This window comes from Megalops cyprinoides, chromosome 21, assembly GCF_013368585.1.
Source record: "Megalops cyprinoides isolate fMegCyp1 chromosome 21, fMegCyp1.pri, whole genome shotgun sequence".
NCBI classification, from domain to species: Eukaryota; Metazoa; Chordata; class Actinopteri; order Elopiformes; family Megalopidae; genus Megalops; species Megalops cyprinoides.
This window is the reverse complement of record NC_050603.1, coordinates 395,001-422,500: the sequence shown is the minus strand read 5'-3', so window position 1 is coordinate 422,500 and position 27,500 is coordinate 395,001. Positions and strand designations below refer to the sequence as shown.

The following is a 27,500-nucleotide window of genomic DNA, read 5'->3' as shown; positions in this document are numbered from 1 at the left end:
CGCAGCGATCTTTATCCCTGAGAATCAAGCCTAACATACTGCTCGGCACACAGTAGCATGACTTCACCTAATGCAAACGAGTTGACTGAAGACTTTAGCTGAACTCTGAAGTGAGGGCTAGCTCTAGCATTTCCATTGTCCTCGGCAGGGTCTTTGCTGAATGTCCCGTCAGACCGCGGGTGTGCATATAAACCAGCTCTACGCGCCAATAAGATTTCACCGCGTGCTGGTCAGATATTAGTAATCGGTATTAGTAATGGCTCCTACCAAAACAAATGCGAAGGGGTTTCCGCTGAGCAGGCAAGAGCAAAATGTCTATTCTGTTGTTTTACTTCAGTATTGGGGTACCAGCTGGGTACCGGTTCTGATCCTGGATCAGTTTAATATATATTCATGGAAGGACTGTATTCGGAATTAGTGGTGGGTAAAATGATTTCCGGTGGACTTTTTGGTGCATTTCTGGAAAAGCATTTCAACCAATTATTCAACATTTATTTTTATAGCACATTTTTTCAAGATCGAACCGCTGTACAGGTAGCAAAGTGCATTTTCCAGATGGAATTCAGAAAAAAAAAAACCCAGGACAACTGGAGGAAAAGATGGAAGATTCTTCCCTGGCCTTCCTTCCTTTCCCTGGAAAAGGGAGTCGAGAGACTCCTTGAAAATAATAGTAGAAATGATAACGTGTAAGGCAGGTAATCTCAGCAGTTCATCAGAAACGGTTGAGATCATCAAAAAGTGTATTTTTTTATTAATAAATATTTATTGGAGTTTAGTAATGTTTGGATTTCATCGCTTAGAATCACCGCTTCAAAGGATAAACGTGAACCGCGACAAATTGTTGAGAAAAATAACTGACATAGTGGAGATTGAAAGTGCTTTGCGTTTGTTTGATGTAATGTGACAATGCTGAGAGGCCTTATGAAGACTCCCATCAGCGCTGCCGCTGCGGCACGGCTGCGAAGTGCGCCTGCTCGGCGTGTTTGTTGTTGCCAAGCACATTTGCTTGTCGGCGCTTCTTCCTCGGGCGTCTCAACATGTCGTGACACAGGCTGATTGAAACGCGCGCGCTTTGCTGGCGCTTTAAGAAGGCGGGCGCCCCGCGCGCTGGGCAGTGTGTGTGTGTGTGTGTGTTTCTGCATCACACGGCCGCGCATGGGAAGCGCACAGCGAGTGTGACCCGACATGGCAGAGCCAGCGAGCTGCGCTCTTATGCGTGTTTAACTAAATGTTGCCAGCTTTGGCAGGGTAATTGCAATCAACATATCCGACCGTTAGCAAGCGCGTGGGACCACGGAGGAGTAAAGAAATACAGCTGAAGATCAGACAACTTATACTATGCTGTTCGTCTGTCTGTTTTATGTTGAATTATTTTCATTTATATAAAACACGCGACAGAAGGCTGTTAAGTGAGATGGGCGCGCTACCAGAGCCGCAGCGCGAGCGCATCTGAAGCGCCAGTGTGTAACCGAGCTCGAGGCAGCGCGAGCGGCATGGCAGCGTCCAGTAACTCCAGTCTGTCCAGTTCGTCCGTCTCCTCCGGTGAGTGCAGAGCCGTTAGCTACGCCCTTACACCGCCAGGCAGCAGGGCAAGCCTGCAGTGCGGATCACTGCTGGGCTATACGCCGAATGTCAGTGTACTTTACTCAAACTCTGTGACGGGGCAGCAGTGATGTGTGGTGGGTGTATAATCCAAGGTGTCAGGTTCGAATCCCAGACGGGGCACTGCTATTGTATCAGGCAGGTGCTGAACCCTCGCTCCTTCTGTACATGTGCGTGTGTGTAACTGCGTGTAATGTGAGCTCTGTGAGCGTTAAAAGGGCGTCAGCTGGGAAATACGGAAATAAATGATTAGAGTAACGGAAAGCGCGTATTGGCGGAGAGGATCAGACCCCAGGGGCCGCGTCCCGTAGCCGTGTGCGCTGCTATCATCGGGAATTACATGGCGGTGTCCCTGAAGCTCCGTCTGTGGATTAGGGCGAGCAGAGCCGGAGGCGATGAAAGATTGAAGATTTGTAATGTTTTACATAACAAAGCAGATCAACTTGTCTCGTTTTAATAATTTGACTTTAATCATTCAAAGCCTTCTGAACAGATATCTCCATCAGCCTACTTTATATTGCAGGCTGAACATACTGTCCCTTTCAGTTACCATCACAGAGTAACTGCACTGTGCTTCTGCTTCTCTGGTATTTGGACCTGAATGTGGGGCTTTGAAAAGCAAACAGTGCCTCAGGAGCAGCGGTCTGAGGAGGTGGGTAACAGATAATGCATCTGCCAATAAAATGCACTGTTAGCTCAGCTGAAGGAGCACTTTGAGCTTGTGGCCTGAGGCCTGTCCATCAAAAGCTGACCCACAAAAGCTCCACATGATGCTCGCGGAGCAGCCAGTTGGAAGTGTGGTGAACAGAGTGCCAGGCAGTGTTTCTCAGAGGGGCTGATGGGAAATGAAGACCAGGGCAAATGCTTCAGTTTAACACACTGATGGACTTCATCTCCCTTCAGCACTCAAATGCTGCTCACTGTTTGCCCAGGAAACCCACCTCAGCTCTTTCCTGTAAAGCAGGTGTGTCTGTTCCTCTATGGTCAGAGACCCTCTCAGAAGTTTCCCATCCAATCAGGCTCCAGTGAAGGGAACAGGACTAGAGCTGGAGAATCCTGCAGGTGTGACGTGTTTCTGCAGCTCATTATACCCTTTTCCCACTGTAGAGCTGGAACCAGGCTGGCTCATTGTACCCCTTTCCCACTGTAGAGCTGGAACCAGGCCGGCTCATCATACCCTTTTCCCACTGTAGAGCTGGAACCAGACTGGCTCATTATACCCCTTTCCCACTGTAGAGCTGGAACCAGGCTGGCTCATTATACCCCTTTTCCGCTGTAGAGCTGGAACCAGGCTGGCTCATTATACCCTTTTCCCACTGTAGAGCTGGAACCAGCTGGCTCATTGTACCCCTTTCCCACTGTAGAGCTGGAACCAGGCTAGCTCATTATACCCCTTTCCCACTGTAGAGCTGGAACCAGGCTGGCTCATTATACCCCTTTCCCGCTGTAGAGCTGGAACCAGGCTGGCTCATTATACCCCTTTCCCGCTGTAGAGCTGGAACCAGGCTGGCTCATTGTACCCCTTTCCCACTGTAGAGCTGGAACCAGGCTAGCTCATTATACCCCTTTTCCGCTGTAGAGCTGGAACCAGGCTGGCTCATTATACCCCTTTCCCACAGTAGAGCTGGAACCAGGCTGGCTCATTATACCCCTTTCCCGCTGTAGAGCTGGAACCAGGCTGGCTCATTATACCCCTTTCCCGCTGTAGAGCTGGAACCAGGCTGGCTCATTATACCCCTTTCCCGCTGTAGAGCTGGAACCAGGCTGGCTCATTATACCCCTTTCCCGCTGTAGAGCTGGAACCAGGCTGGCTCATTATACCCCTTTCCCACTGTAGAGCTGGAACCAGGCTGGCTCATTATACCCCTTTCCCACTGTAGAGCTGGAACCAGGCTGGCTCATTATACCCCTTTTCCGCTGTGGAGCTGGAACCAAAGGATGACCCACGTGAGGTTTTGTAAGGTGTTTTCATAACATTACGCAGAATTAGAGGTGTAGAGCCAGCCGTCACACTGAGCTCTGACATGCAGAAGGATAAGGATCATCCTGGACTTCGCCTGTAATCCAGCTCTGAGGGTTTTCAGGAAGACTTTCAGCTCCACGTTCTAGACTAGAGTCTCCCTCTGGCTGCTTTCTGTGATCAGTGATGTCCACAAACTCCATTCTCCATTAAATGTTTTTTTTCAGTTTTTAGGAGCTAGAATTGAGCAACATAGTTACATGCCTCACCAGCTCTGAGTGTTAAATGATTCATTTTGGATCAGGAGGTCATGTGACCAGGGTTCAGGGAGTGCTGTAACAGGCCCAGCTGGGGAAGGGATCAGCACCATGACGATCTCTCGGAGCCTGTTACGAGGCAGCACTTTATCTCTCCATTTCTCCGTTTCATCCCTCTGAGCGTCACTGCAGCTGTAGTGGTGCGCTGCACTAAGCGTTCCTGCAGGAACATTATAAAGTCCTGCAGAGGTTCCTCCTCTCAAACTCCAGAGAGGGCGGAGCCACCACATGCTGTCCGTCACTGACTCATACGGACCAATCAGCAGCCTTTGATCTGTGCTGCACAGAGCAGCATTATCAGTGCAGTGTGGTGCCGTGGAAACGGCTGCTGGTGTGTTTCCCAGGTGGGCTGCTGCTGCTGTACCTGCACAGGTGCCTCAGTAGCTGCGGATGGATGATATGCACACAGAAATCCTGCCAACATTCAGAAATTGTGGTTCAGATTTAAAGAAAAGATTGTAGCTGTGAGTGTACAGGAGTTGTGTGTAGTGTGTTACGATGCTGCGTTTTTATGATGCCATATATTTTCTTGTTTGCTTCAGCTGCTTCAGTTGAACATCATATGACACAATCTCCCCAATTACCCGCGATGCCCTGAGTGAAGCTTCCTGTTGCAGGCACAGAAAGCCTCTCTGTCCTGCCTGTGGTGGCAGGGCGGGCAGACCCCTGTGAGGCAGCTGTCTAATGCACGGGCTCCCTCTGCACCCGTGTGTAATCAGGGCGACAGACTCCTGCTGTGCTCTCAGTCATGTGCTCTGACAATCGGATTAACGGAGAACGGGTTTCACTGTACCCACCGTCACTGACCAGGGAAGGAACTGCTGCCGGGCTCAGCCAACCACAGACCCCCCTACTGTCCCCTCCTAACCACCCAACCATTTCCCAGAGACACGCCCCTGCCCACCCCTCCCTCCCGCACCAAGACACCTCTCCACCCGAGAGGTCACCTTTCACCCCCCCCCCCCGGTGTGTGGGGAATGGAGGTGGCAGCGATGCTAATGTTAGATATCTGAGTGTGTAGCACTGAACCCTCGCTGCCAGACGCAGAAAAGCGGATGGAAATCATAAGATAAACATCAGAATAAATACGGCAAAGCCTGAGCAGATGACTGACTGCAGCTACAGACCAACCCAACAGTGGAGGGTCACTCTGCCTGAGAGACAGCAGATGGCATCTCTTTAGGACCCTGTGTGTGTGTGTGTGTGTGTGTGTGCGTGTGTGTGTGAGACAGGGAGAGAGGGAGAGAGAGCTGAGACGGAAAGACAGAGAGAGAGAGGGAGAGAGAGCTGAGATGGAAGGACAGGAGGAGGAGGATGGAGGAGAAACCGCTGACGCTCCACAGGACAGTATAATTGTAGTGCTGCTCTATATTTGGCAGCTCTGACTCCAGTGAGTCAGACTCCACAGCAGTGTGCATGTCTGCTAAAAACACACTCCACACCCCACGGGAACATGTCAGCATGGGTCATCTCTTCACTGCTGCCCTGACCGCTGCTCCACACTGCACCACACTGCACCACACTGCCCCCTACTGACCGCTGCTCCACACTGCACCACACTGCCCCCTACTGACCGCTGCTCCACACTGCACCACACTGCTCCACACTGCCCCCTACTGACCACTGCTCCACACTGCTCCACACTGCTCCACACTGCTCCACACTGCTGCACACTGCCCCCTACTGACCACTACACCACACTGCCCCCTACTGACCACTGCTCCACACTGACCACTGCCCCACATTATGCCACAGTGGGGGGTGGAGGTGGGGGTGGGGGTTAGGAGGAGGTTTTGGTATCAGGCCAGTGTCCTGTTTAATACGCTGTGCTTTAGTCTTGTGATGGGGGGAGCTGCCTGGGGCTGCTGCAGACGTGGGGGGGCCTGGAGGCAAATTACTGGGAGGAGCCAGGCTGCGTACCTCTCTGTGCTGCATTACGCAATCAGACGTCTTATCCTACCACTCTGTGCTGCATTACCCAATCAGACGTCTGATTCTACCACTCTGTGCTGCATTACCCAATCAGACGTCTGATTCTACCACTCTGTGCTGCATTACCCAATCAGACGTCTGATTCTACCACTCTGTGCTGCATTACCCAATCAGACGTCTTATTCTACCCCTCTGTGCTGCATTACCCAATCAGACGTCTTATTCTACCCCTCTGTGCTGCATTACCCAATCAGACGTCTGATTCTACCACTCTGTGCTGCATTACCCAATCAGACGTCTTATTCTTGCAGCTGAGTCTCACCCATCTCTAACCTGTCTGCCCTCCTGTACGCAGATGCTGAGGAATACCAGCCACCCGTATGGAAGTCCTACCGTGAGTATGAGAGCGCCCCCGGTCTGTGCGCTGCTGAAACACACTGACCCACAGAGCAGGGAGCAAGTATCCACTCTGAGTAACGCTGGTGTAGCTGAGCTCTAGGCTCTGAGTAACGCTGGTGTAGATCAGCTCTAGTCATACTCACAGCATTCTGCCTGTCCAGACATCTGAACTGTGGTTGCGGGTTTGAATCCTGTCTGGGGCTGTGCTGTGTTGTCACTGCGCAGGGTATTTTACCCCAGCGTTCAGTGTGAGATGCGGGGTCACTGCAGCTCTGGGTGAGGCCTGTGCCTGTTTTACACGGTGCTGTGCATGCCGACGCCCTGAGGAGGGACTGCCTGTGAGTCCGGCTCTCTGCCGCAGGGAAGGCGGGCTGCGGTAGAACAGGCTGTTACTCATGCGGCTGATTGCTGGGAGTGATGAGAGACACGCAGCGGCTGGATGATCGTCTGCTGAGAGACGCAGCGGCTGGATGATCGTCTGCTGAGAGACGCAGCGGCTGGATGATCGTCTGCTGAGAGACGCAGCGGCTGGATTTGTCACAGGGACCCTGTGTCTGAAAACAGGAAGTGCGTGTCTGAAAACAGGAAGTGCGTGTTTGCGACTGCAGCAAATGGATGTTAGTCCTGCAGGCCCTGCACGTCTGCGCAGACAGAGAGTCACACATGTATTCCTCACTACACCCTGCTACACCCTGCTGTAGCTCACTACACCCTGCTGTAGCTCACTACACCCTGCTACACACTGCTACACCCTGCTGTAGCTCACTACACCCTGCTACACACTGCTACACCCTGCTGTAGCTCACTACACCCTGCTGTAGCTCACTACACCCTGCTGTAGCTCACTACACCCTGCTACACACTGCTACACCCTGCTACACCAGGGTGTAAGTTTGTTCCCTCTCCTGACTGCGGGAGCGTGCGGCTCTCCTTGGCTGTGTGTTTGGGGCAGCTGGAACAGCGCTGACGTCCACACGCTCTCGCTGTCAGACGCCTTCCGCCTCCCGCTCACACAGAGGCTGCGTCTGCCAAGCAGGCCCTGCCAACCGCGCTCTGCAGCGTCACACCCTGCGACACACCTCCGAACCTGGGTAAACCCCACCGTACACACCTCTCCACTCTGCTACACCCCACTACACACCTCTACACCACAGTATACACACCTGCACACCTGTAGAGTCTCAGTGCTCAGCGCGGTGTTAGTGTGGAGTCTCAGCATGGTGTTAGTGTGGAGTCTCAGTGCTTAGCGCGGTGTTAGTGTGGAGTCTCAGCATGGTGTTAGTGTGGAGTCTCAGCATGGTGTTAGTGTGGAGTCTCAGTGCTCAGCGCGGTGTTAGTGTGGAGTCTCAGTGCTCAGCGCGGTGTTAGTGTGGAGACTGACGCTTTGCTGGCTGTGTGGAGGTGCTCCAGGTTGCTGGGTTCCCAAGGAAACACGAGATAAAGCTGCCATAGCTACAGCAGAAGGGAAAACCAGATGTGAGTACAGTAGTTAAAGACGACATATTTACCCTACTAGAGATTAGTTACTGCTGGTTGCCATACTTACCCTACTAGAGATTAGTTACTGCTGGTTGCCATACTTACCCTACTAGAGATTAGTTACTGCTGGTTGCCATATTTACCCTACTAGAGAAGATTAGTTACTGCTGGTTGCCATATTTACCCTACTAGAGGAGATTAGTTACGGCTGGTTGCCATATTTACCCTACTAGAGAAGATTAGTTACTGCTGGTTGCCATATTTACCCTACTAGAGGAGATTAGTTACGGCTGGTTGCCATATTTACGCTAGAAGAGCACACTGGGTAATGATGGCATTTACCCCAGAAGAGGAGCCGTTTGGGTCTCAGCTGCAGGTCTTTGTGTGTTGAACAGTGTACCAGCTGCAGCAGGAGACGCCACGACCCAAGAGGATCCTCTGCACAAAAGAGGTCAGCATGGAGTGTGGCTTTAACATTATATGATACTGTCAGGGCTCCCGCCCCCTAGCTGTTGTGTTTTTGTTTTTCCCTGTCCATGTGCCTTTGTTTTCCTTGTGTTCTAGCCCTGCCCCGCTCTCCGCCCTGTCTCCGCCCACCTGATTGTCTCCACCCGCCTGCCTGCACACCTGCTTCCCATCACCTAATCAGCCCAGCCCTATATCTACCCTGCTTGTCTCTGTGTTGTTTGCCAGATCGTTTCAGTGTTTTCTGCCTGTTTCGTTTCCCGCCTGTTTTCCTGTTTGGATTTTGCTGGTTTTTGCCTTGCCTGTTCCTTGACTACGTTTTTGCCTGCCCTCCTGTCCTGATTGCCTGATCTGCCTGCCTTCATGGTTTGACCCTGCCTGTTTCTGTTTTTGATCCTTGTTTTTCCCCTTGGACTGCCTACCTGGTATTTTGACCCTGCCTGTTTTTGGACTGCCGGCTTGTTTGACGATTCTGCTAATAAACGCCTGGAATTGGAGCACTTGTGGTCCGCGTCTGAGTCTGTGCCTGAGTCCTGACAGATACTGTGTGTGAGTGTGAGTGTGAGTGTGTGTGTGGCTGTGACACCGGGCTAGTGCGATGCAGTAATGTTTAAATGTTTTACATTGCTCCGCTTTAGGGTGAGTTCCCTGTCTTTAGCGCCCCTGGTGGTGAGTGTCAGTGCAGTCTGAGCAGATCCTTGTGCCACATTAAGCCTGTCCATCATCTGTCTTTAACTTTCAGATCCCCAGCAGACCCAAGTACTACGGCAGAGAGTGAGTAGCATCTTTTAATAACAGCAAAAATAAATGATTATTCTGCCATTATTATTGTTATATACTGTTTTCCTTGATGGGTGGCAGTGTAGCATAGTGGTAAGGAGCAGGGCTTGTAACCAAAAGGTTGCTAGTTCGATTCCCCATGGGGGCACTGCTGCTGTACCCTTAGGCAAGGTACTTAATCCACAATTGCCTCAGTAAATATATCCAGCTGTAAAAACCCGGTCATTGGGTCAGTGCTGGTCTGAGGTTAGCGCTGAGCGCAGGCTGGTCTGGGATCAGCGCTGAGCGGAGACTGGTCTGGGATCAGTGCTCACGGCCCCCTGTGTGCAGGTTCCACGGGATGATCTCTCGGGAGAGCGCTGAGCGGCTGCTGCAGGGGGCAGAGGGAGCGTACCTCATCAGAGAGAGCCAGAGACAGCCAGGAACACACACACTGGCAATGAGGTACTGCACACACACACATTCTCTCACACACACACGCGCACACATATACACACACACACACACACACACACACACACACACACACACACACACACACACACATGCGCGCGCACACACACACACCCACCCACACACACTGGCAATGAGGTACTGCGCACACACACACACACACACACACACCCACCCACACACACTGGCAATGAGGTACTGCACACACACACATTCTCACACACACACACACACACACATGCACACACACACACACACACGCACACCCACCCACACACACTGGCAATGAGGTACTGCACACGCGCACACACACACACATGCACACACACTCACTAACACACTCACACACACACAGGCACTAGTACCCCAGCATACATAAGCGCACTCTCATACCCTTCTCCCTCTGTCTCTGTGAGAAGGTTTGGAAGTCAGACTCTGAACTACAGACTGTTCTATGACGGGAGGCACTTTGTTGGCGAGAAGCGCTTTGAGTCCATCCATGACCTGGTGACGGACGGGCTGATTACGCTCTTCATCGAGAGCAAGGCAGCGGAGTACATCTCCAGGATGACCAGCAGCCCCATCTATTCTGCCCTGCTGCACCCCCCCCGCCCCCTCCCACACCCACTGCCCGGCAGGGTCACCTTCCACCAGGGCGACCAGGTAACTCTGCTGACATGGTGTGTGCGTGTGTGCGTGTGTGCGTGCGTGCGTGCGTGCGTGCGTGCGTGCGTGCGTGCGTGCGTGCGTGCGTGCGTGCGTGTGCGTGTGCGTGTGCGTGCGCGTGCGCGTGCGCGTGCGCGTGTGTGTGTGTGTGTTACTCAGTGTTCTCCCTCAGTTTCAGCTGCGCTCTCTGTGTGAGTATCGTAGCTCAGTTTCCTCATTCCCTGCGTTGTGCTGTGTGCTGCGTTGTGCTGGCAGTGTGTCAGCGATGGTTCCCGCGTGGGCGGGAGGCTGCTGAGAGACTCGCAGGGGTGATTCCTTTGGGACTTTCGTCATGAGAGAGAGAGAGTGTTTCCCCGGGATTCCTCTCCACACACACTCAGCATACTGCATACTGACACTCCAGGTGATTCCCTGGTTTCTGACAGGAGGACCTCAGTTGTGTGCGTGAACACACACACACACACACACAGCCACACACACACACACACTCACGCTCACATACACACACACACTCACACACACACACACTCACACTTACACACACACACACACTCACACTTACACACACACACACACTCACACTTACACACACTCACACTTACACACGCAGACATATATACACACATACACTACACATGTGCTCCGCCACATTCTGTCTATGCACTTGCAATGGAGCTAAATCCTGTTTAAATCCAGAGAGTCACTCAATCAGTCTGTCTGTGTGTGTGTGTGTGTGTGCAGGTGTATGTGTGCATGTAGAACTCTGAAACTCTTCATCATCCTCACAGGTCTCCTCTTCTTCCTCCCCACTGAAGCTTTCTGCTCTGAAAGGGCAGGAGAGACAGTGGAGCTACGACAAGCCTCACAGATTCAAGGTCAGAACCCCACCGCAGTGTTGGAGTACCCTGTGAGTAATGTCAGAGCAGTGTGAGAGTACCCTGTGAGTAATGTCAGAGCAGTGTGAGAGTACCCTGTGAGTAATGTCAGAGCAGTGTTGGAGTACCCTGTGAGTAATGTCAGAGCAGAGTGGGAGCAGTGTGTGAGCTCTCTGACAGCGGTGTGTGAGTGCCGCTCAGGTTGTGTGAGTGTGGGTATCACCCTCTCTCCTTTTTATCACATTCCTGGAATTCTTCCTCCAGTTTCATCCCAATGCAGGGCGAGCTGACAGGAGCTCTCAGAAAAAGGGCTTTCTCACTCCAGCTACTGTACAGCACTAAGCCTCTGATATTGTATGTTCTACGCAGAATGGTGTGTGAATGCAGAACTGAAACCCCTCTGAAATGATCATGCTCCAGCATTGCGTCTTCTGGACATTGATGTTTGGGTGTTTCTGAAAGGTGTGTTAATATTGGGTATAAAAGCGTGTTACACACAGAGTGCGTTAACCCCCTTTACTGTCAAGGTTGACGCTGGAGAGCTGTTGGCACATTTCTGGCATTTTGGCAGCTTCTGGGGTCATGACCTCTGCAAGTGGGACGGGGGGGTGAGAGTATAGGGAGCGAGCAGAGCCTGCCAGTGTCCACCGTAGCATCGTTATCATGAGGTTTAAAACCACTAGAGAGGTCATGACCTTTGAACAGAACAGTGGTACAGCAGTGCACTATGGGGGAAGTGGCACTTGACGTTAAACTGAAACGCAGGGCAGCTGTTGGAGAGTTTAAATGCTGTTTAGTGGAGGCTGTGTGAATCTGCTGTTGCCTCCAGCCGCGGTGAGTCGCGTCTCTCTGTCCTGTGCTCTCCTTTGTGGGCTTCTGTGTGGTCCTGCTCATGGCGGTGTCTGCCTCACTGCTGTCTGTCTGCTGCAGACGCACACCTTCAGAGGCCCGCACTGGTGTGAGTACTGCGCCAACTTCATGTGGGGTCTGATCGCTCAGGGCCTCCGCTGCTCAGGTAACACCGTCACCCCGGCAACCACCCTGAACACACTGAGGAGAGATTACCTCAGATCCACCCTGAGCACACTGAAGAGAGAGATACCTCAACACCAGGCTGAATTCGGGAGAGCCAGATTAGCTCAGATCCAGGCTGAATTTGGGACAGTCAGTTACCTCAGATCCAGGCTGAACAGAGACACAGGGAGAGATCTCCTCAGCCCCACACTGTACACAGTGAATAGCAGTTGTGTGCTGAGAGGCGGGGTGGGGCGTGGCATGTTGAGTAAGCATTCTGCAGGAGTTTCGGTCAGGGCAAGGGAGTCCCCCAGGAATGCAGGTATGCAGGAGAGCAGGAAGGCAGCCGTCCTGACCCACATTCCTGGAACGGTGCCACTCTCTCCCGCTCTCAGAGTGAAACCTGACGGGCTCTCCTGGAGTCCGTCCTGTCCTACAGTCCTGTGTGAAACTGCAACCACCACGCCCAGTCCCAACCGCTCTGCACGACCGCTGCACAGCCTCTCACTCCATAACACTGTTTCAGACCGCACATTGACCGTACATGCTTCTTACTGTTTCAGACCGCACACTGAAAGTATGCAGTTCTGTTTCAGACCACCCAGTGACCGCACGTGGTTCTGTTTCAGACCACACAGTGACCGCACGTGGTTCTGTTTCAGACCACACAGTGACCGCACGTGGTTCTGTTTCAGACTGCGGTTTGAACGTGCATAGGCAGTGCTCCCAGCTGGTGCCCCGTGACTGCCGGCCTGACCTGAGCAGGATAAAGAGGGTCTTCAGCTGTGACCTCACCACACTGGTCAAAGCCCACAACACACAGCGGCCACTGGTGGTGGACATGTGTATCCGCGAGATTGAACGCAGAGGTACCTGCATATGAGAATGCACACGCAAACACACGCACGCACACGCAAACACACACGCACACGCAAACACACACACGCACGCACACACACGCACACACACACGCACACGCACACACACACACAGGTAAACTAACTAGCCCTCTACATGTAAGCTGCTAACTAGGCCTGTACACTTGTGCCCTGCAGGTTTGCAGTCAGAGGGGCTGTACAGAGTGTCTGGCTTCACTGAGCACATTGAGGATGTGAAACTGGCCTTCGACAGAGGTGAGTGTCACATGACCTCCCCACTTCCTGTGTCCTGCCAGGGTCTGGAGGACCAGAGGATCAGGGTCAAAGGTGTGTGTGTGGCTCTCTCAAGTGTGTATGGGATCATAGTGTGTGTGTACGTGTGTGTGTGTGTGTGTGTGTACGTGTGTGTGTGTGTACGTGTGTGTGTGTGTACGTGTGTGTGTGTGTACGTGTGTGTGCGTGTGTTTGCGTGTGTTTGCGTGCGTGTGTTTGCGTGTGTTTGCGTGCGTGTGTTTGCGTGTGTTTGCGTGTGCGTGTGTGTGTACGTGTGTGTACGTGTGTGTGTGTGTGTGTGTGTGCGCGCGCGCGCGTGTGTGTGTCTGTTCACATGTGTGTGTACGTGTGTGTCTCCCTGCTGCAGATGGAGAGACAGCAGATCTCAGTGAGGAGGTGTACCCAGACATCAACATCATTGCTGGAGCTCTGAAACTGTACCTGAGAGACCTGCCCATTCCGGTCATCACCTACGAGCTGTACCCCTCCTTCATCCAGGCCACAAGTGAGACCCTGATCCTAACCCGAACCCGAACCCTAACCCTCTCTGTCACTGACCATGAGCCAGAGAATGGCTTCTCTGTGCCTTTCCTTCTACTCCTGTTTTCCATGTTAGTGATGAGCTTCCTGCTGTAGTTCTCTGTGTCAGTGATGTGTTTCCTGTTGTAGTTCTCTGTGTCAGTGATGTGCTTCCTGTTGTAGTTCTCTGTGTCAGTGATGTGCTTCCTGTTGTGGCCCTGTGTCATGGTGATGCGTTTCCTGTTGCAGAGATGGTCAGCTCTGAAGCCAGGCTGGAGACGATCCATGAAGCCCTGCTGCTGCTGCCAGCTGCTCACTACGAGACCCTGCGCTTCCTGATGGCCCACCTGAGGAGGTGAGAACCGCACCTCCTGAGCCATTTTACTCCAACTGTCCTCAACAGAGCACCATGTGACGCCTCTTTCTCGCAGGGTGACGCCTCTTTCTCGCAGGGTGACGCCTCTTTCTCGCAGGGTGACGCCTCTTTCTCGCAGGGTGACGCCTCTTTCTCGCAGGGTGACGCCTCTTTCTCGCAGGGTGACGCCTCTTTCTCACCGTGTGACGCCTCTTTCTCGCAGGGTGACGGCGTTTCAGAAGGAGAACCTGATGAGCGCAGAGAACCTGGCCGTGGTGTTTGGACCCACGCTGCTGCGGCCGCCGGATCAGAGCACGCTGGCCTCCCTCAGCGACATGCGGCAGCAGAGGCTGCTGGTGCAGCTGCTGATCGAGAATGAGGACATCCTGTTCTAACTGACAGCGTCACATGACTCATGACAGAGGCCGGTTCTGTGTCTGTCTGACAGGCGTGACCCTGGACGACTGTAAGGGTCAGAGGTTACTTCCTCTCATACTGACTTCTTCTGCAGCGTCTCTTACAGGAAGTGAGATGGTCTGCTGTGCTCATTGCGCAGGTTTACCCAGAATGCAATGCTGTTTTCAGAGTAAACGAAGCCATTGCGAGTGTTTCATATTCTGAAAGTGTGATCAGCTTATTGGCATGACGAGATCTCTCCCGCAGTAGCTTAGCCTTCCGGCTGCCGTGATGGGGATGTCCAATGACAGACACTGTCCGAAATGAGTTGTTATTCATTCTTAAAGACTGCCAATTACATTCAGAAAACAAAATAAGAATTTTAACATCTCATTTAATTGTGTTTAGATTTTCAAGTTTGCAAATGAATTGGCTCTTAAAACTGTATGTCTGATCAAACCCTGCTTTTGTATATATGTACAGTCGACAGAAAGGGTTCATTCTTTAAATGTTGATCTGATAATTGTCCGTCATTGTTTGTGTAATAGCGTAGAAAGGTAAGGAAAGCTTAACTTTCATGTGTAATATACAGGAACGCCACAAGGGGCAGCGTTTCCCCTTCGGCAGGAAACTTCGGTCCGTCAAGCAAGAATCGCCGCAGATAATGGAAATGGCTTCTGTCAGGTGAATATGTTTTGCCACTTTTCCAGCTGGCACTCTGTGTGATTCAGGTACTTTATACATTTATACATTGAGTTCTTGATCCGGAAAAATTGCCAACATTTCATTTTTCATACATTAATATTTTGATGAAAAGATGTATCCCACAACTACAAATGTCCAGCATTTTAAGGGTAGGAGTGGTTTGCATTAAAATCCGAAAGAGAGAGATAAACTCCATAAAGCAAAGTTATTTGGTGTGTGGCCACGTGTAGCTGCATAGTCCCACGCATTACAGTAAAGAGAAAACCACATCAATTTTAGAGGATCTTTTTCATCGGCAGTATTTTCCTGTTTTTTGTTATAGTTATTTCTACGAAGTCACTGCGTGAAAAATATTTTATGAATGATTGTGGCTCATGAATTGTCGATACATTTATTAAACCTATTTTTGAATCAACCCCTCGTACTCATCAGTGTGTGTGTGTGTGTGTGTGTGTGTGTGTGAGACAGAGAGGCAGACAGAGAGAGGGGGGGGGGGGGGGGGGGGCTACGAAAACATGCTGCACGTGAGCCTGAAAGGAAACCTCCAAGAGGCGTACAGTCGGACAAGTGAAACTAGCACGAGCCTAGACCATAATCGAAGTTTCAGCGCTTTCGTCATGGCAACCGCGCGCTCTGCTCCACAGCAGCACGGGCTGCTAAACTCCTCTTATAGCGATATAACCAGAACAGTCTATCTGCACGACTCTGGACCTGTGAAAGTTGTGATATTAAATTTAGATTAGGTGTCAGTCTGCTAGCATAAAATACTACCATAAAATGACACGCGAAAAGCACAACTTCCGACTGTGTAATTTGTTTGTTTTAATAGTAGTATTACTGTATGTGTGACTGTCGCTAATAACAGCACATCTGTATGTACCACGTTGTGTACCACCATGTGCTCCTCCAAGGGGCAGCGTTATTTGTTACATCGCCGGCTTTCTGGGCTGGTTTGTGGGCTCGGTGCGCTTTTTGCGCTTGTTGACAGCGCTGAAGTACGTTCATTGTTTCAGTACAGGAAGCGATTCACGGCACGTCGCCAGGTAACGGCTGGCCTCGCCCTCCCCCAGTGCTGTGATTCACCTGAGTGACCTGCGAGCCAATAAGGAGCGCGGACAGGTGCGCATTCAGCCAATCACCTTCAGAGGGACAATCCCGCAGGACGTGTAAAAAGCGCTGACTCGCTCCAAAGTTGCCTGTCAGCAACAGGTCTGCGGACAGCGACGATGCGAGTCCGATTTCCGAGCGCTTGAATGGCCCGGTAGTCTGGGACGGTGATTCTCTGCAGCAGCGTGTTTAAAGCCGCCTTTCCGCGCCGCAGAAGACGGCTGCTGGAGGAGCGCACCAGCCTGCATGCGAGTGAACAAGTGATGCATCAGACAGGAAATATTCCTGCAGCAAGTCGCGTGGAAGTCGCAGATCGCCCCCAGGGGAGCCCATCACAGGCAGGTGTCACGAGGTGAGTGTCGCCGGACAGAAATGTGCAGTGAGCGGAATCGCTGCTCTAAGTTCTGTTCTGCGCTCTGTGTGTTACGCATACAATGGATAGCTTGATGTAATCGTTGTGTACACGAACAGTATTATAATTAATTTGACCATTAAAGGTCCGTCCAAGAGGCGTAAAGATGGCCGAGAGAACTCCTTGGTGGAGACCTTTTATGAGGAAGAAATCCACTCCTGGTCCCAAAGATCGAGCGGCTGCGCAGCAGCAAAGTTCCGAGCCGGAGACTCAGCCTCCCGCGGACCAGAGCGCGTCCGCCACTGCGGGCTCCAGCCCCCCCGCGGAGCCGCAGCAGGAGAAGACCGGTTCCGGACCCTTCGGTGACGAGCCTTACGACATTGAACCCGAGTTCAATGAACAGACGTGCCGACGTAACCTGAAAGTTTCGCGTTCAGGTCGTTTCAAGGAAAAGCGGAGACCTCGGGCGAGCCTGCCTGCTAATTATGAAGGAGACGCCGCTTCCGGCAAAGAAGACGCGCGATGAGCGCTCGGAGCCTCCGGCCTCTGTCGCTCACCGGACAGCCCTGAACCCTGATACTGCCGCCCTATTCGCTGCTGCAGACTCCGGGTTTCAGTAACTGACAGCGGAGAATCAACACACCATGTACGTGATAAGGAAGGATACCTGACAGAGAGTCAGTTTGTCATTACCCATCATTACGGAGAGTCTGTGACCGAGTGGCACTTCATTGGTGAGGACGCTGGAAGACAACGTGCTGGCAACTTAAAGACAGTAAATCAATGTGAATAGATGAAGCAATATCTATGTAATGTTAGCCTGTATTATTAAATTGTCATGCATGCTTGGTGATGAATTATGATATGCTGAATGAAGAATGTTACATTGTTTTTTTTTTTGTAATCATGTTGAAGAATAGTGGTGAAAAATTATTCCTGAACGTGTTGCACAGATTGGGTTGTGGGGGTCATAGCTCCTGTCCCGCGTGGAGGATATGAAGAACTGAAGGTGTGTCATAGGGTCATGTGACAGGGTGAGATGACCTTTGTAGCACACAGTGAGAGAGCGGAGGAGTGGCCCTGAATCTCTCTGTGTGTGTTTCCTCTTGCCCCCAGCTGGGCAGGCGTGCGGACAGTGGGCAGGTGTGTGACGTGACAGGTGTACAGGAGACAGACAATGGGAGGTGAATATCCACACATCAATAAGCAGACATGTACACACACAGCTCAGCTGTTTTGGGGCCACAGGAATGAAGGAAAGGCCACATGCAGGACAGAAAGGCAGGATCCTGTGGACAATGCTGAGAGAGCAGCCTGTCACCCACTGCCATCTCTCGCTGAAGGACATCGGGAAGGTGCATCTGCACACACACACCCATGCAGCGCCTGCAGGAATACACTATCCTGGCCCTGGTTTTCTTGTAGGAGATTTATGATTTTTGTCCTTCATATAACCCTGTTTTTGAAATCATCAGTTGAATATTAAGCTTTTCATCACTAAATCACCTGTTAATTTAATCTTCGGCCAGAGGCTATGCAGGTCTTTGTGTTTGTATTGCATTATTTGACTTATCCAGAGGGACCTACAACAGGATGTTTATTGAGGCCAATTTGTGTGAAGTACTCAAGGCTACAACAGCAATGGCAAAGCCGACTTGGGAATCAAACCTGCAACTTTTGGGTTTCAAGCCCTGTTCCTTACCGCTTCACCACACTGCTGCTCCTTACCACTACACCACACTGCTGCTCTTTACCGCTACACCACACTGCTGCTCCTTACCGCTACACCACACTGCTGCTCCTTACCGCTACAACACACTGCTGCCCTGCAGACCCTGAAATGAAGCTACTCACCTCTGCTGAATCTGTAGTGTTTTCAGAGCCTCTGCATATATTAATCTCTCTGGTGATGGGAAAATTTCCCTCAGGTTTATGGTGATGTAATCTGAATGATGTAAAGTACAAGTGATGTTGCTCTTATGGATCATTGCTGAGCACTTTCCTGGTATATTGTGTATGCTAATAACAGTCACCGTTGAATTTGATGTTTTAACCCAGTGATGCTGCCTGTTATGTACCTGTACAGGTGCTCATGTTGAGGTGGTCTGACCACAGAAATACCTGAATAAACACATGCTGGAGCAGCATTATTCCATAGCCCTCGTCTCTGACACAAGAACACACTCATATTCATACTTCTATTTTCTCCCCAACACTGATTCTGGATCAGTTTGTGTGGTTTGTACTCATGAGCAGGCTGGTGAGGAGTATGGCTGAGTAAGGTTATCCCAGATCAGCAGTGTTATTGGGAACAGGGTTAAGGGTAAGGGCCAGTGTTCAGCAGGGACATTACTGTAATGCCTCTGAGAGGACTCAGCCAGGAACAAACCAACAACATGCTGGTGCCTGGACCCAGTGAAGTGGCAGCTAACATTTTCAAAGGCAACAATGTGTATCACGTTAATGCTACATCATCCATTTTACTTTGCCGTCTTAATTTGTATCACTCGTATGCAGAGGCTTGTGTGTGAGGGTATTTTTTTAATTGTTTCGGGTGTGGTCTTGTTGTCATGGGCGTGGCGAAGGCACGTGGCAGTGAGAGACTTCGCTCCCGTGCGAATCCATTCCTCCAAATCAGTTTCAACAAAATGTGACGCTATCCGCGACTGGCCCTGACTTCCTGGTATCCATATGCTGTACTATGCCGGTGCCAAACGAAAAATATCACATATCAAAGGTCAGGCTGTTGGCATCCGTGACCGGCGAAATTGCACGTCACAAGCTGTGCGGCGCTGCCGCAGGATATGAGTATTAAACACAATCTCTGCTCATTAACTCGGGTTATCTCCGGCGTGACTCCCGCGCCTCGCTGAGCTACTTTACGAGCTTCTCCGTGTTGCAGGCTCGCTTTCGCTCGGCCACCGGCTCCGCCTGCAGTTCCACCTGCTCTGACGACAGTCCACAATCAGCTGCTGTTTCACGTCATCACTTTTCCTACCTGCAGTCTCGCGTCTGACGTATCTGTCTCAACCCCCAGTTCCCACTGCGTGATCCGGCGGATCCCTTTGCGTGGGGCCAAACGGCCGTGTGGAGTCTTGTCGTTTAATGTGTTCTAATAAATTGTTGGCCTTGACTTCTCGCAGATATAAACTTCCCTTTATGACAGCTGTGGAATGGTTGGGTTGCTCTCCTGTCTGCATTTCGATTGTTTCCGTTTAGACAGGACAGCCATCATCTACAATTCCGAGTCGATTTGGGGACAGAACGTCCGGTATTGCAAATAGGTTTCTAATACAAATCATATTAAAATATTGACATTACAAATGACAAGATTTATCACAAGTAGATGGAACTGTTAGACGCTGAAACCTAATGAGGATGAACTTTCTTTGTGCTTTGAGAGTAACCTCTGCCAGTCAGGTTTATAAAGTTCTTTGGTCATACCGAATGTCCTAAAATCGCTCCATAAATCAGGGTCACCGCCTGCTCGTTCTGACCCAGTTTTCATTCAGAGAAGCAGCCTTCTAAACTAGCGCCTCTCACTCATATTCAGCCCTTCAGACGTTTGTGCGTAAATGTGATTCACTCCCGAGAATTCCTGCTCCACATTTTCATTTCAGGTTTCCGAATACACCACTAGGGGGAGTGTTCGTCATTTGTGATAGTTGAACAAATGCTTTTTGAGTTTCGGCGATCTCCCATTGGCAAATTTCCAGTAAGAACGTTTTAAAATGAACAACCCCCTCCATTCCTGTCTCAGAGTTCTCTGTCGCCCTACCATGTAAGTGTCCTCAGATTGTGCGTCTCTTTACAGAAACAGTTTTAATGGCCAGTCATCTGCCCGATCAGGGACCGCTGCTTCTTAGCTGTGCTATTTCCGTTGAACAAAGACAGTTGGTTGCTCACTGTCTTCACAGCAATTTTTCAGTATGGTGTACAAAATCACATTGTTGTATAGTTTTAAACTTGCTTTTTATTCTTTGTAATTGATTTGGCTTTGTTTATAACATTTTATTGTGTTGTGCGTTTTACTTGGGTTATTTGTGTTGCTCAGTCTGCGTGTGTGTTTTCGTTGGTCTTTATGAGTGATTGTTTTTTTATTATTACCAGCTTTTATTTTTCTACGCTGGAGAATGCACTTCGAACGCCTGCACAGGTAGACATACGTGCATTGGGCTGGGAAAGTTCTGGGGCTCAAGCTTTAAGTCTCTGACTTTTCTATCTTGAACAGCATGTGTAACGTTTGAACTATAGAGAAATGGGCAGATGTACATCCCTAAACTCCCACCTCCCCCTGCCCGGTTTCACGCACACCTTTCAAAGCAGGGACAGGGCCCAGAGCTCGCGCTGAGTGATTGATTGGCCCATTCCGCTGGTCTCGAGGGGCAGCAGGTGTGGCCTCTCGCGCTCCCCCTCATCTGCATGAGCGGAATGTCCAGGCGGACGTGGGGTGCGAGTTCCTGCACAGAGTCACGATTGTGCTGATCGTAAACAACACGCCGAACTGGAAGGGCCACTCCAAGCGCCCCCCCTCTTAAGGACGCGCGGTAAAGCGCTTCTTTCCTTCATTCCACAAGCGTTTTGCGGAGTCAGCTGCTCATTGTTCACACCAGTGGTTAGTTTTATAACGCCTTTGCCACGGTCGAGTTCTTTAATGCATTTACTCGACAAATAAGAGGTTGTCTCGGTTTCTCGCGTTACAGTTGCCGGGGACCAGCGGTGTCCTCGTTTAACTAATAATAACTTCAGAGCCGCGCCAGTAACAGGATCTGCGACGCGGGGCGCTGCGACGCGGGGCGCTGCGCTCCTGAGTTCTCCCGCAGCGCGTAGAGCCGGATCCCGCATTAAAACAGGTAAGGCTCAACCGCCGCGCGGCGCACAGCAACTGCTTTCAGTTACTCATGTGTATTACTGTAGTTTTATCTGCTAGAATCATACTTTTCCTCAAATTACATGCGCTTGTTTTCACGATTTGCTGCGTTTTGCACTGTGGTATGTCTAATGTCTGTGTGAGAATAGCACGTATTTGCTGTTTAGCGGTTTTAACAATGTGTTGGGCTAGTCTTGAGAAGCGACCTTTGGTTTATAGCTTTATTGCTTTCCACCGAAAACTGTTACCAAGGCAACAAGGTGGCTTTCCTCGCGGCCCGTTTTTTCCAGTGCACGAGACCTGTAGTGGTTTTCGGACGTTGTGTTGCTCGCACGCGGAGCTTTTCGGAGGGGGTTAATGTGTGTTTGTGTTCGTGTGACCATCTCACATTAGCTCTGCTCTCGAGTTAGATAACTGAGGTTCTTGCTGGTATGCAACAGGCATCCGCGGCATCTACGTGTCTTTCTTATGCTAAAGCAGGCGCTGCTTTTCGCAGACACTCCGCCGGGTTTGTGTCTCTCGCAGGCAGCGCGGAGGAGGGGCTGCAGTTGTTGGTGTCAGTTGAGCCTCCAGCTGCCGCGCAGTGGCGGAGGGACAGAGCCAGTCACCAAGCAAAAAACAGCGCAAAGAACCAAGTAACAAACTCACAGAACTCAGTGCTGCAGGCTTACACAGGGCTGAATACTGGTGTTTGTCAGGTGCGGGAGACATATCCGTGTGTTTTCATTGATATTACTTTGGAATTCCATTGTGTGGTTTTATTACTAGGTTATTTTCTTACTGTCTTATAAAAGTGACAGTTTACATAAAATTTATACACCTGGATGCTCACTGAAAGGTTCAGGATAATGACCGACTCAATGCAACAGCACTGTGATTCATTGTTTGCAGTAGATCTGATAGTTTTTTTCCAGCATTTAGCATTAGCTCGAATAGTGGTTTGATTCAGGTGTAAATGTTTTCCAGGTGCAGTGCTGTACAGTTGTGTGGTAGCTCAGGTGTAAGATCTGCTGTTGGCCGAATGCGGACAGATGTGCACCCCCCTCGTCTCTCAACTGTTTGTTTCGAGTCTATTTCATTAATGAATCATTACCTTGTGTTTGGACTTGGTGATGCAACATTTCACTTTTGTGTGTTCAAGCTGTTTTTTCTGGTTTTGGTGGAGTGAAGGTCTGATGGCCTGATTCCGGCTGGCAGGGACATTGGCTCTGATTCCTCACTCAGCCCCACACCTCATTACCGTACCTGTGATTCCTCACTCAGCCCCACACCTCATTACCGTACCTGTGATTCCTCACTCAGCCCCACACCTCATTACCGTACCTGTGATTCCTCACTCAGCCCCACACCTCATTACCGTACCTGTGATGCCTCACTCAGCCCCACACCTCATTACCGTACCTGTGATTCCGGCGTGGTGCTGCTGACAGGGGCAGGGAAAGAGTGAGGGGCTGTTTCTGTGTGACTGTGTTTCTGCGTGACTTTGTGACTGTGTTTCTGTGTGACTGTGTTTCTGTGTGACTGTGTTTCTGCGTGACTTTGTGAGTGTGTTTCTGTGTGACTGTGTTTCTGCGTGACTGTGGTGACTGTGTTTCTGCGTGACTGTGTGACTGTGTTTCTGCGTGACTGTGCTTGGCTGAAGCGCACAGACTGCACTGCTGTGCGGGGGATGTGGTGCACAGACAGGCACACCCGCCTCTGAGCCCAGCTCAGGGAACTTTACTGCATTCCTGTGTTTCCTGGGGAGGGACAGGAGCCTGTGTGAAAACTCTAATGGGCTGTTAATGCACAGCGCTCCTACAGCGTAGCGACAACGCTGTAGCAATGCTCCCTCCTCGCCACAGTGTGTGTGAATGCGAGTGAGACCAAGGCCTGCGCATTAACCCAGCGGAGTCTGTGATAAGCAGCGCGTGGTAACACTGAGGACACTGTGAGATGAATAAGCGGTGAGTGAGTGTGTGCAGAGGGGCGCTGGGGAGTTCCTGCAGTGTGTGATTCCCTCACACTCAGTCAAGCCTGGCAGCGAGTGGAACGCCCTTCCCAGACAACGGAGGCCATTGTTCAGGCCGGACCTCCCTCAGGAGCCTCTGAGCATTGTGGGAGAGGGAGCTCCACTTCCTGGAGGAGGAAGGGACACTGCGGAGAGGCACCATCTCGTGATACAAACATTTCCTGGTGCGCGGGGGTGGGGGGGGGGGGAGCTCTTATTCTGAAAGATCAGTCAGCTGCCTGCACGCTCGGGGCGGAGTGTGTGACAAGCTGCTCTGCATTGTGCATGCTGCCGTGGCGGGGCTGGGTCAGCACTGAGGGGCCGGCAGGGGCCAGGGCTCCTAACCGAAAGCTTGCAGGTTCGATCCCCCACTCAAGTGCTGCTGCTGTACCCTCGGCCAAGGTACATAACCCAGACCAGAGCTGCCTCAGCCAATATCCAGCTGTATAAATGGATAGCAAGTAAACCTGTAACCTGTGTAAGTGGCTCTGGATGAAAGCATCAGCTGAATGACAGTAACGGAATGCCTGGCCGGACCCTTCGTGCAGCAGATTCTCGGTGTGTTACTCTGGATTCAGCTGAGCATCACACCCTGTTTAAATGCCCTGTCCTCTGCTTTACCCATGCTGACCTGTTTAGTGATGTAACCATAGAGTGATGTCATAAGGGTGGTGTGATGTCATAAGAACAGAGACACTTCTGTCTTTGGCCAGCATGCCACATACTAGCTTTCTGAACAGTACGTATTCTAAATGATTTAGTAACTACCTACCCGCAAATGGACATGGAGAACAGACTGTGAAGTCTGTAAATCGCTGTAAATCTCACTGTACTACAGAAATTCCCACTACAATTCATCTGAACTGGATATTTTATCAAATATTACACAGGCACCGCTAGACATGAGAATATTTCCTCTGTCTGTCTGTATCTGCAGAGGCCAATCAGACGCACAGCTGAGCAAAGCACAATGCCTGTCCCACCCCCACCTCCCCCACCCCCTCCTGCACCACCTCCTCCTCCTCCACCCTCCTCTGCTGGACCTCAGGTGAGAGTCACGCCAATGAAACACACACTCACACACACGCACGCGCACACACACGCACACGCACACACACGCACACGCACGCGCACACACACACAGACACACACACACACACAGACTCACTCACACACAAACACACACACTCACACACACACACACGCACACACACACACGCACACACACACTCACACACACTCGCACGCTCACATACACACACACGCTCACACACTCACACACACGCACACACACACGCATGCGCACACTCACACACACACACACGCTCACATACACACACACACACGCTCACACACTCACACATACACACACACGCTTACACACACACGCACGCGCACACACACACGCATGTGCACACTCACACACACACATGCATGCTCACACACTCACACACACACACGCACGCGCACACACACACGCATGTGCACACTCACACACACACATGCACGCTCACACACTCACACACACACACACATGTTCACATACACATGCACACAGGGCGAGATGTAGTGTGCAGTGATTGTAGACCACAGTAGACTGTGGTGTTGAGTTGCTGTTTGGTTAGGTGCGCAGTAGCTGTACTGTTACTTTAGGTAACTTTAGGTTGCAGCAGGACCCAGTAACTGCTCCTGGCTTACTCCCACATCCATCTTTACATTATTAATGAGAGATCCAGTTACACACACGCACACGCACACGCACACATACGCACACACTCATGCTCACGCACGCACACACACACACACCTTCCTCTGTGTCTTGATATCTGTCTCTCTCCCTCCATTTCTCTGTCTCTCAGTCCTGCTCTTTCTTTTCTCCATTTCTCTCTCCGTCTCTCCTTCCTGTCTTTACCTTTCTCTCTGAGGGGATTAATTAAACATAAAGGCTTTGTTCTCGAAATGTGATACTTACTGTGTGCTGACTCTTACTGAGTCTGATACCTGCTTCAGTGTGTGTGTGTGTCTGTACGCATGTGTGTGTGTCTGTACGTGCAGGTGTGTGTGTGTGTGTGTGTGTCTGCATGCGGGTCTGTGTGTTTGTGTCTGTACATGCGGAGGTGTGTGTGTGTGTGTGTGTACCTGTACATGCGGGTGTGTGCATGTGTGTCTGTACGTGCGGGTGTGTATGTGTCTGACGGTGGGGCGAGTGTGTGTGGGAGCCTACTGCAGTCTAATGGTGGGGTGAGTGTGTGTGGGAGCCTACTGCAGTCTGATGGTGGGGTGAGTGTGTGTGCCGTTGCAGTCTGATCGTGGGGTGAGTGTGTGTGCCATGTGTGCAGTCTCTCCTGTAACCGTGAGTGTAGCTGCAGACGTAGAAATGATGAATCTTTGTGTTTTGTTGTGTTTTTCTCTCCCTGTGAGGCTGAGCCCCTGCTGTGTGCTCTTTCTGCAGGTGGCTCGATCAGACCCCCCCAAACTGCAGCCTGTGGAGGGGGGGGGTCGCAACGCCCTCCTGGCCGACATCCAGAGAGGAGCCCGACTCAGGAAGGTCACGCAGGTCAACGACCGCAGTGCGCCCCTCATCGACAGTGAGTCCCGCCTACCTCACAGGCTCCGCCCACAGCACCACCCACAACCCCACCCACAGCTCCGCCCACACTCCACCCTCCGCTTCGCTCGAACCCTGTACCAGAGGCAGTGTCTCCCTGTGAGAGGCGTGACTCGGGCTGACTGTGTGACACACTTTTGCTGCTCGGCTGTGTTTTCCTGCCTGCTGGGCAGCGCAGGGGTGTGGAGTGGCATGTTGTGTCCCTTAGAGAAGGAGCTATAAATGTCTTTCACACAGAGCTGTTCTGCTCACACTGAGTCAGAGCAGGGGACGCAGCGGGGGGCTGCTGATAAGATGGTGATCCTCCCTCCCTCCCTCCCTCCCTCCCTCCCTCTACCCCTCTCTCTCTCTCTTCCTCTACCTTTCTCTCTCTCTCTCCCCCCCCCCTCTCTCTCCCTCTCTCTCTCTCTCCTTCTTTCTCTCCCCCCCCCCCCCTCTCTCTCCCTCTCTCTCTCTCTCTCTCTGTTCTCAGTGATACAGTGGTGCTGGTTGGCAGTTCTGGGTACTGCTGCAGGCTGGGGCAGATCCAGAGGGCTGTCAGTAATCTGTCTATTAATAACTCCTCCGGGGGTCACCACAGGTCGAGGGCAGGTGATTCACACATGCCACTGTCAGAGTAGTGTCAGGGGCCTTTAATTTTAGACAGGAGGCTGTGTCTTAACCCTGAAAAGCTGCTGTATTCCGCAAACTGGACACCATAGGTACCATGCTTGCACCCTGCTGAACGGGGGAGGGGGGGGGTGGTCACAGCCTGTTTCTGCAGCTGCCTCCCCAGCACAGCACTGTTTCAGGAGTTTGGGAGGGCAGTCGGGAGAGCATTGTATCCCCTCCTGTGAAAGCAGGAGTCACAGGTCGGCCATTAATGCACCTTGAAGAATTCAGATGGAGAGTGAGCTGCCCAGGTCATGTGATTCAGCTCGTTAAACAGCCAGCTTTCTGGAGGAGTTAAAATGCTCACTTTCTGCTCAGAGCTTGAGGCTAGGACAGCTCCCTAGAATCAGAACTGTTTCCCAGACTGTCTTTAAATCAGTGAGAACCTGGGGCAAATATAGAATATTTTCTATTCAACTGAGAATTTTGGCAGAAAGCAATTATATTTGTGGTGTGTAAAATCTCTCTTTGGAGAACAACTAAGTATGTCTTACACCAGATGGAGGGCTTTCCTAGCTTGAAACACTGAAGTTTTCCCTTTCTCTTGGACTTTAAGAAACAAGTTTTCACTCCCAGACCAACAGTTGATCTCCAGTAGAGACTCATTACATCACTGTGGACTGTTTAACTCCACTACTGAGGAAAGAGCCCTTTTTAAACTGACGGGAAACATGTTCACTTGTCTGCAGCCTGGCCGTGCTTGCTCCGCTGCTGAAGCTTTCTGTATTGGACTTCAGGGTTGGACAAACATGTTATATTTTTGGAGTCATTTGTAATAAAGAAAGGAAAATGTTATTTTTGGTCAAGTAAAATGGGCTCTTCACAAAGCAGAATGTAGCAGTGATTGGGTTGCA

The 27,500-nt window shown here is 51.1% G+C and overlaps 2 protein-coding genes across 4 annotated transcripts in view; both read left to right on the top strand.

The window, feature by feature from the left end:
* The first annotated feature begins 1,180 nt into the window (after positions 1-1,180).
* Positions 1,181-16,134, top strand: LOC118796540 (beta-chimaerin). 2 transcript variants are annotated; one of them, XM_036555483.1, is made up of 14 exons: positions 1,181-1,542; positions 6,167-6,205; positions 8,085-8,140; positions 8,897-8,928; positions 9,265-9,378; positions 9,807-10,050; positions 10,842-10,928; positions 11,859-11,943; positions 12,638-12,811; positions 12,998-13,075; positions 13,461-13,598; positions 13,862-13,967; positions 14,191-14,433; positions 14,956-15,401. In XM_036555483.1, the coding sequence occupies exons 1-13, from the start codon at positions 1,494-1,496 to the stop codon at positions 14,360-14,362; spliced, it is 1,374 nt and encodes a 457-aa protein (XP_036411376.1). In that variant the 5' UTR covers positions 1,181-1,493; the 3' UTR covers positions 14,363-14,433; positions 14,956-15,401. The 2 variants fall into 2 exon arrangements, with proteins under 2 accessions (XP_036411376.1, XP_036411375.1); XM_036555482.1 differs by lacking the exons at positions 1,181-1,542; positions 6,167-6,205; positions 8,085-8,140; ... (1 more) ...; positions 9,265-9,378; positions 9,807-10,050 and adding an exon at positions 16,087-16,134 and having other exon boundaries at positions 10,858-11,943; positions 14,956-15,047.
* A 4,873-nt stretch (positions 16,135-21,007) lies between these two features.
* The window catches only part of wipf3 (WAS/WASL interacting protein family member 3), a 9,860-nt gene continuing 3,367 nt past the window's right edge, over positions 21,008-27,500 (top strand). The window contains exons 1-4 of one of the 2 annotated variants that reach the window (XM_036516268.1): positions 21,008-21,142; positions 21,231-21,380; positions 24,325-24,435; positions 25,840-25,975. In XM_036516268.1, coding sequence (XP_036372161.1) covers positions 24,358-24,435; positions 25,840-25,975 — 214 coding nt within the window. In that variant the 5' untranslated portion in view covers positions 21,008-21,142; positions 21,231-21,380; positions 24,325-24,357. Of the gene's footprint in view, positions 21,143-21,230; positions 21,381-23,528; positions 23,573-24,324; positions 24,436-25,839; positions 25,976-27,500 lie in introns of those variants that run through there. The other variant, XM_036516269.1, reaches the window with a different exon arrangement.

Bases quoted from the DNA above. Each gene is read 5' to 3' on its own strand.
- LOC118796540 (XM_036555483.1), top strand. From the start codon at position 1,494: ATGGCAGCGTCCAGTAACTCCAGTCTGTCCAGTTCGTCCGTCTCCTCC. The intron at 10,929-11,858 runs GTCAGAACCCCA...TGTCTGCTGCAG, and splicing joins ACAAGCCTCACAGATTCAAG to ACGCACACCTTCAGAGGCCC. The intron at 12,812-12,997 runs GTACCTGCATAT...TGTGCCCTGCAG, and splicing joins CCGCGAGATTGAACGCAGAG to GTTTGCAGTCAGAGGGGCTG.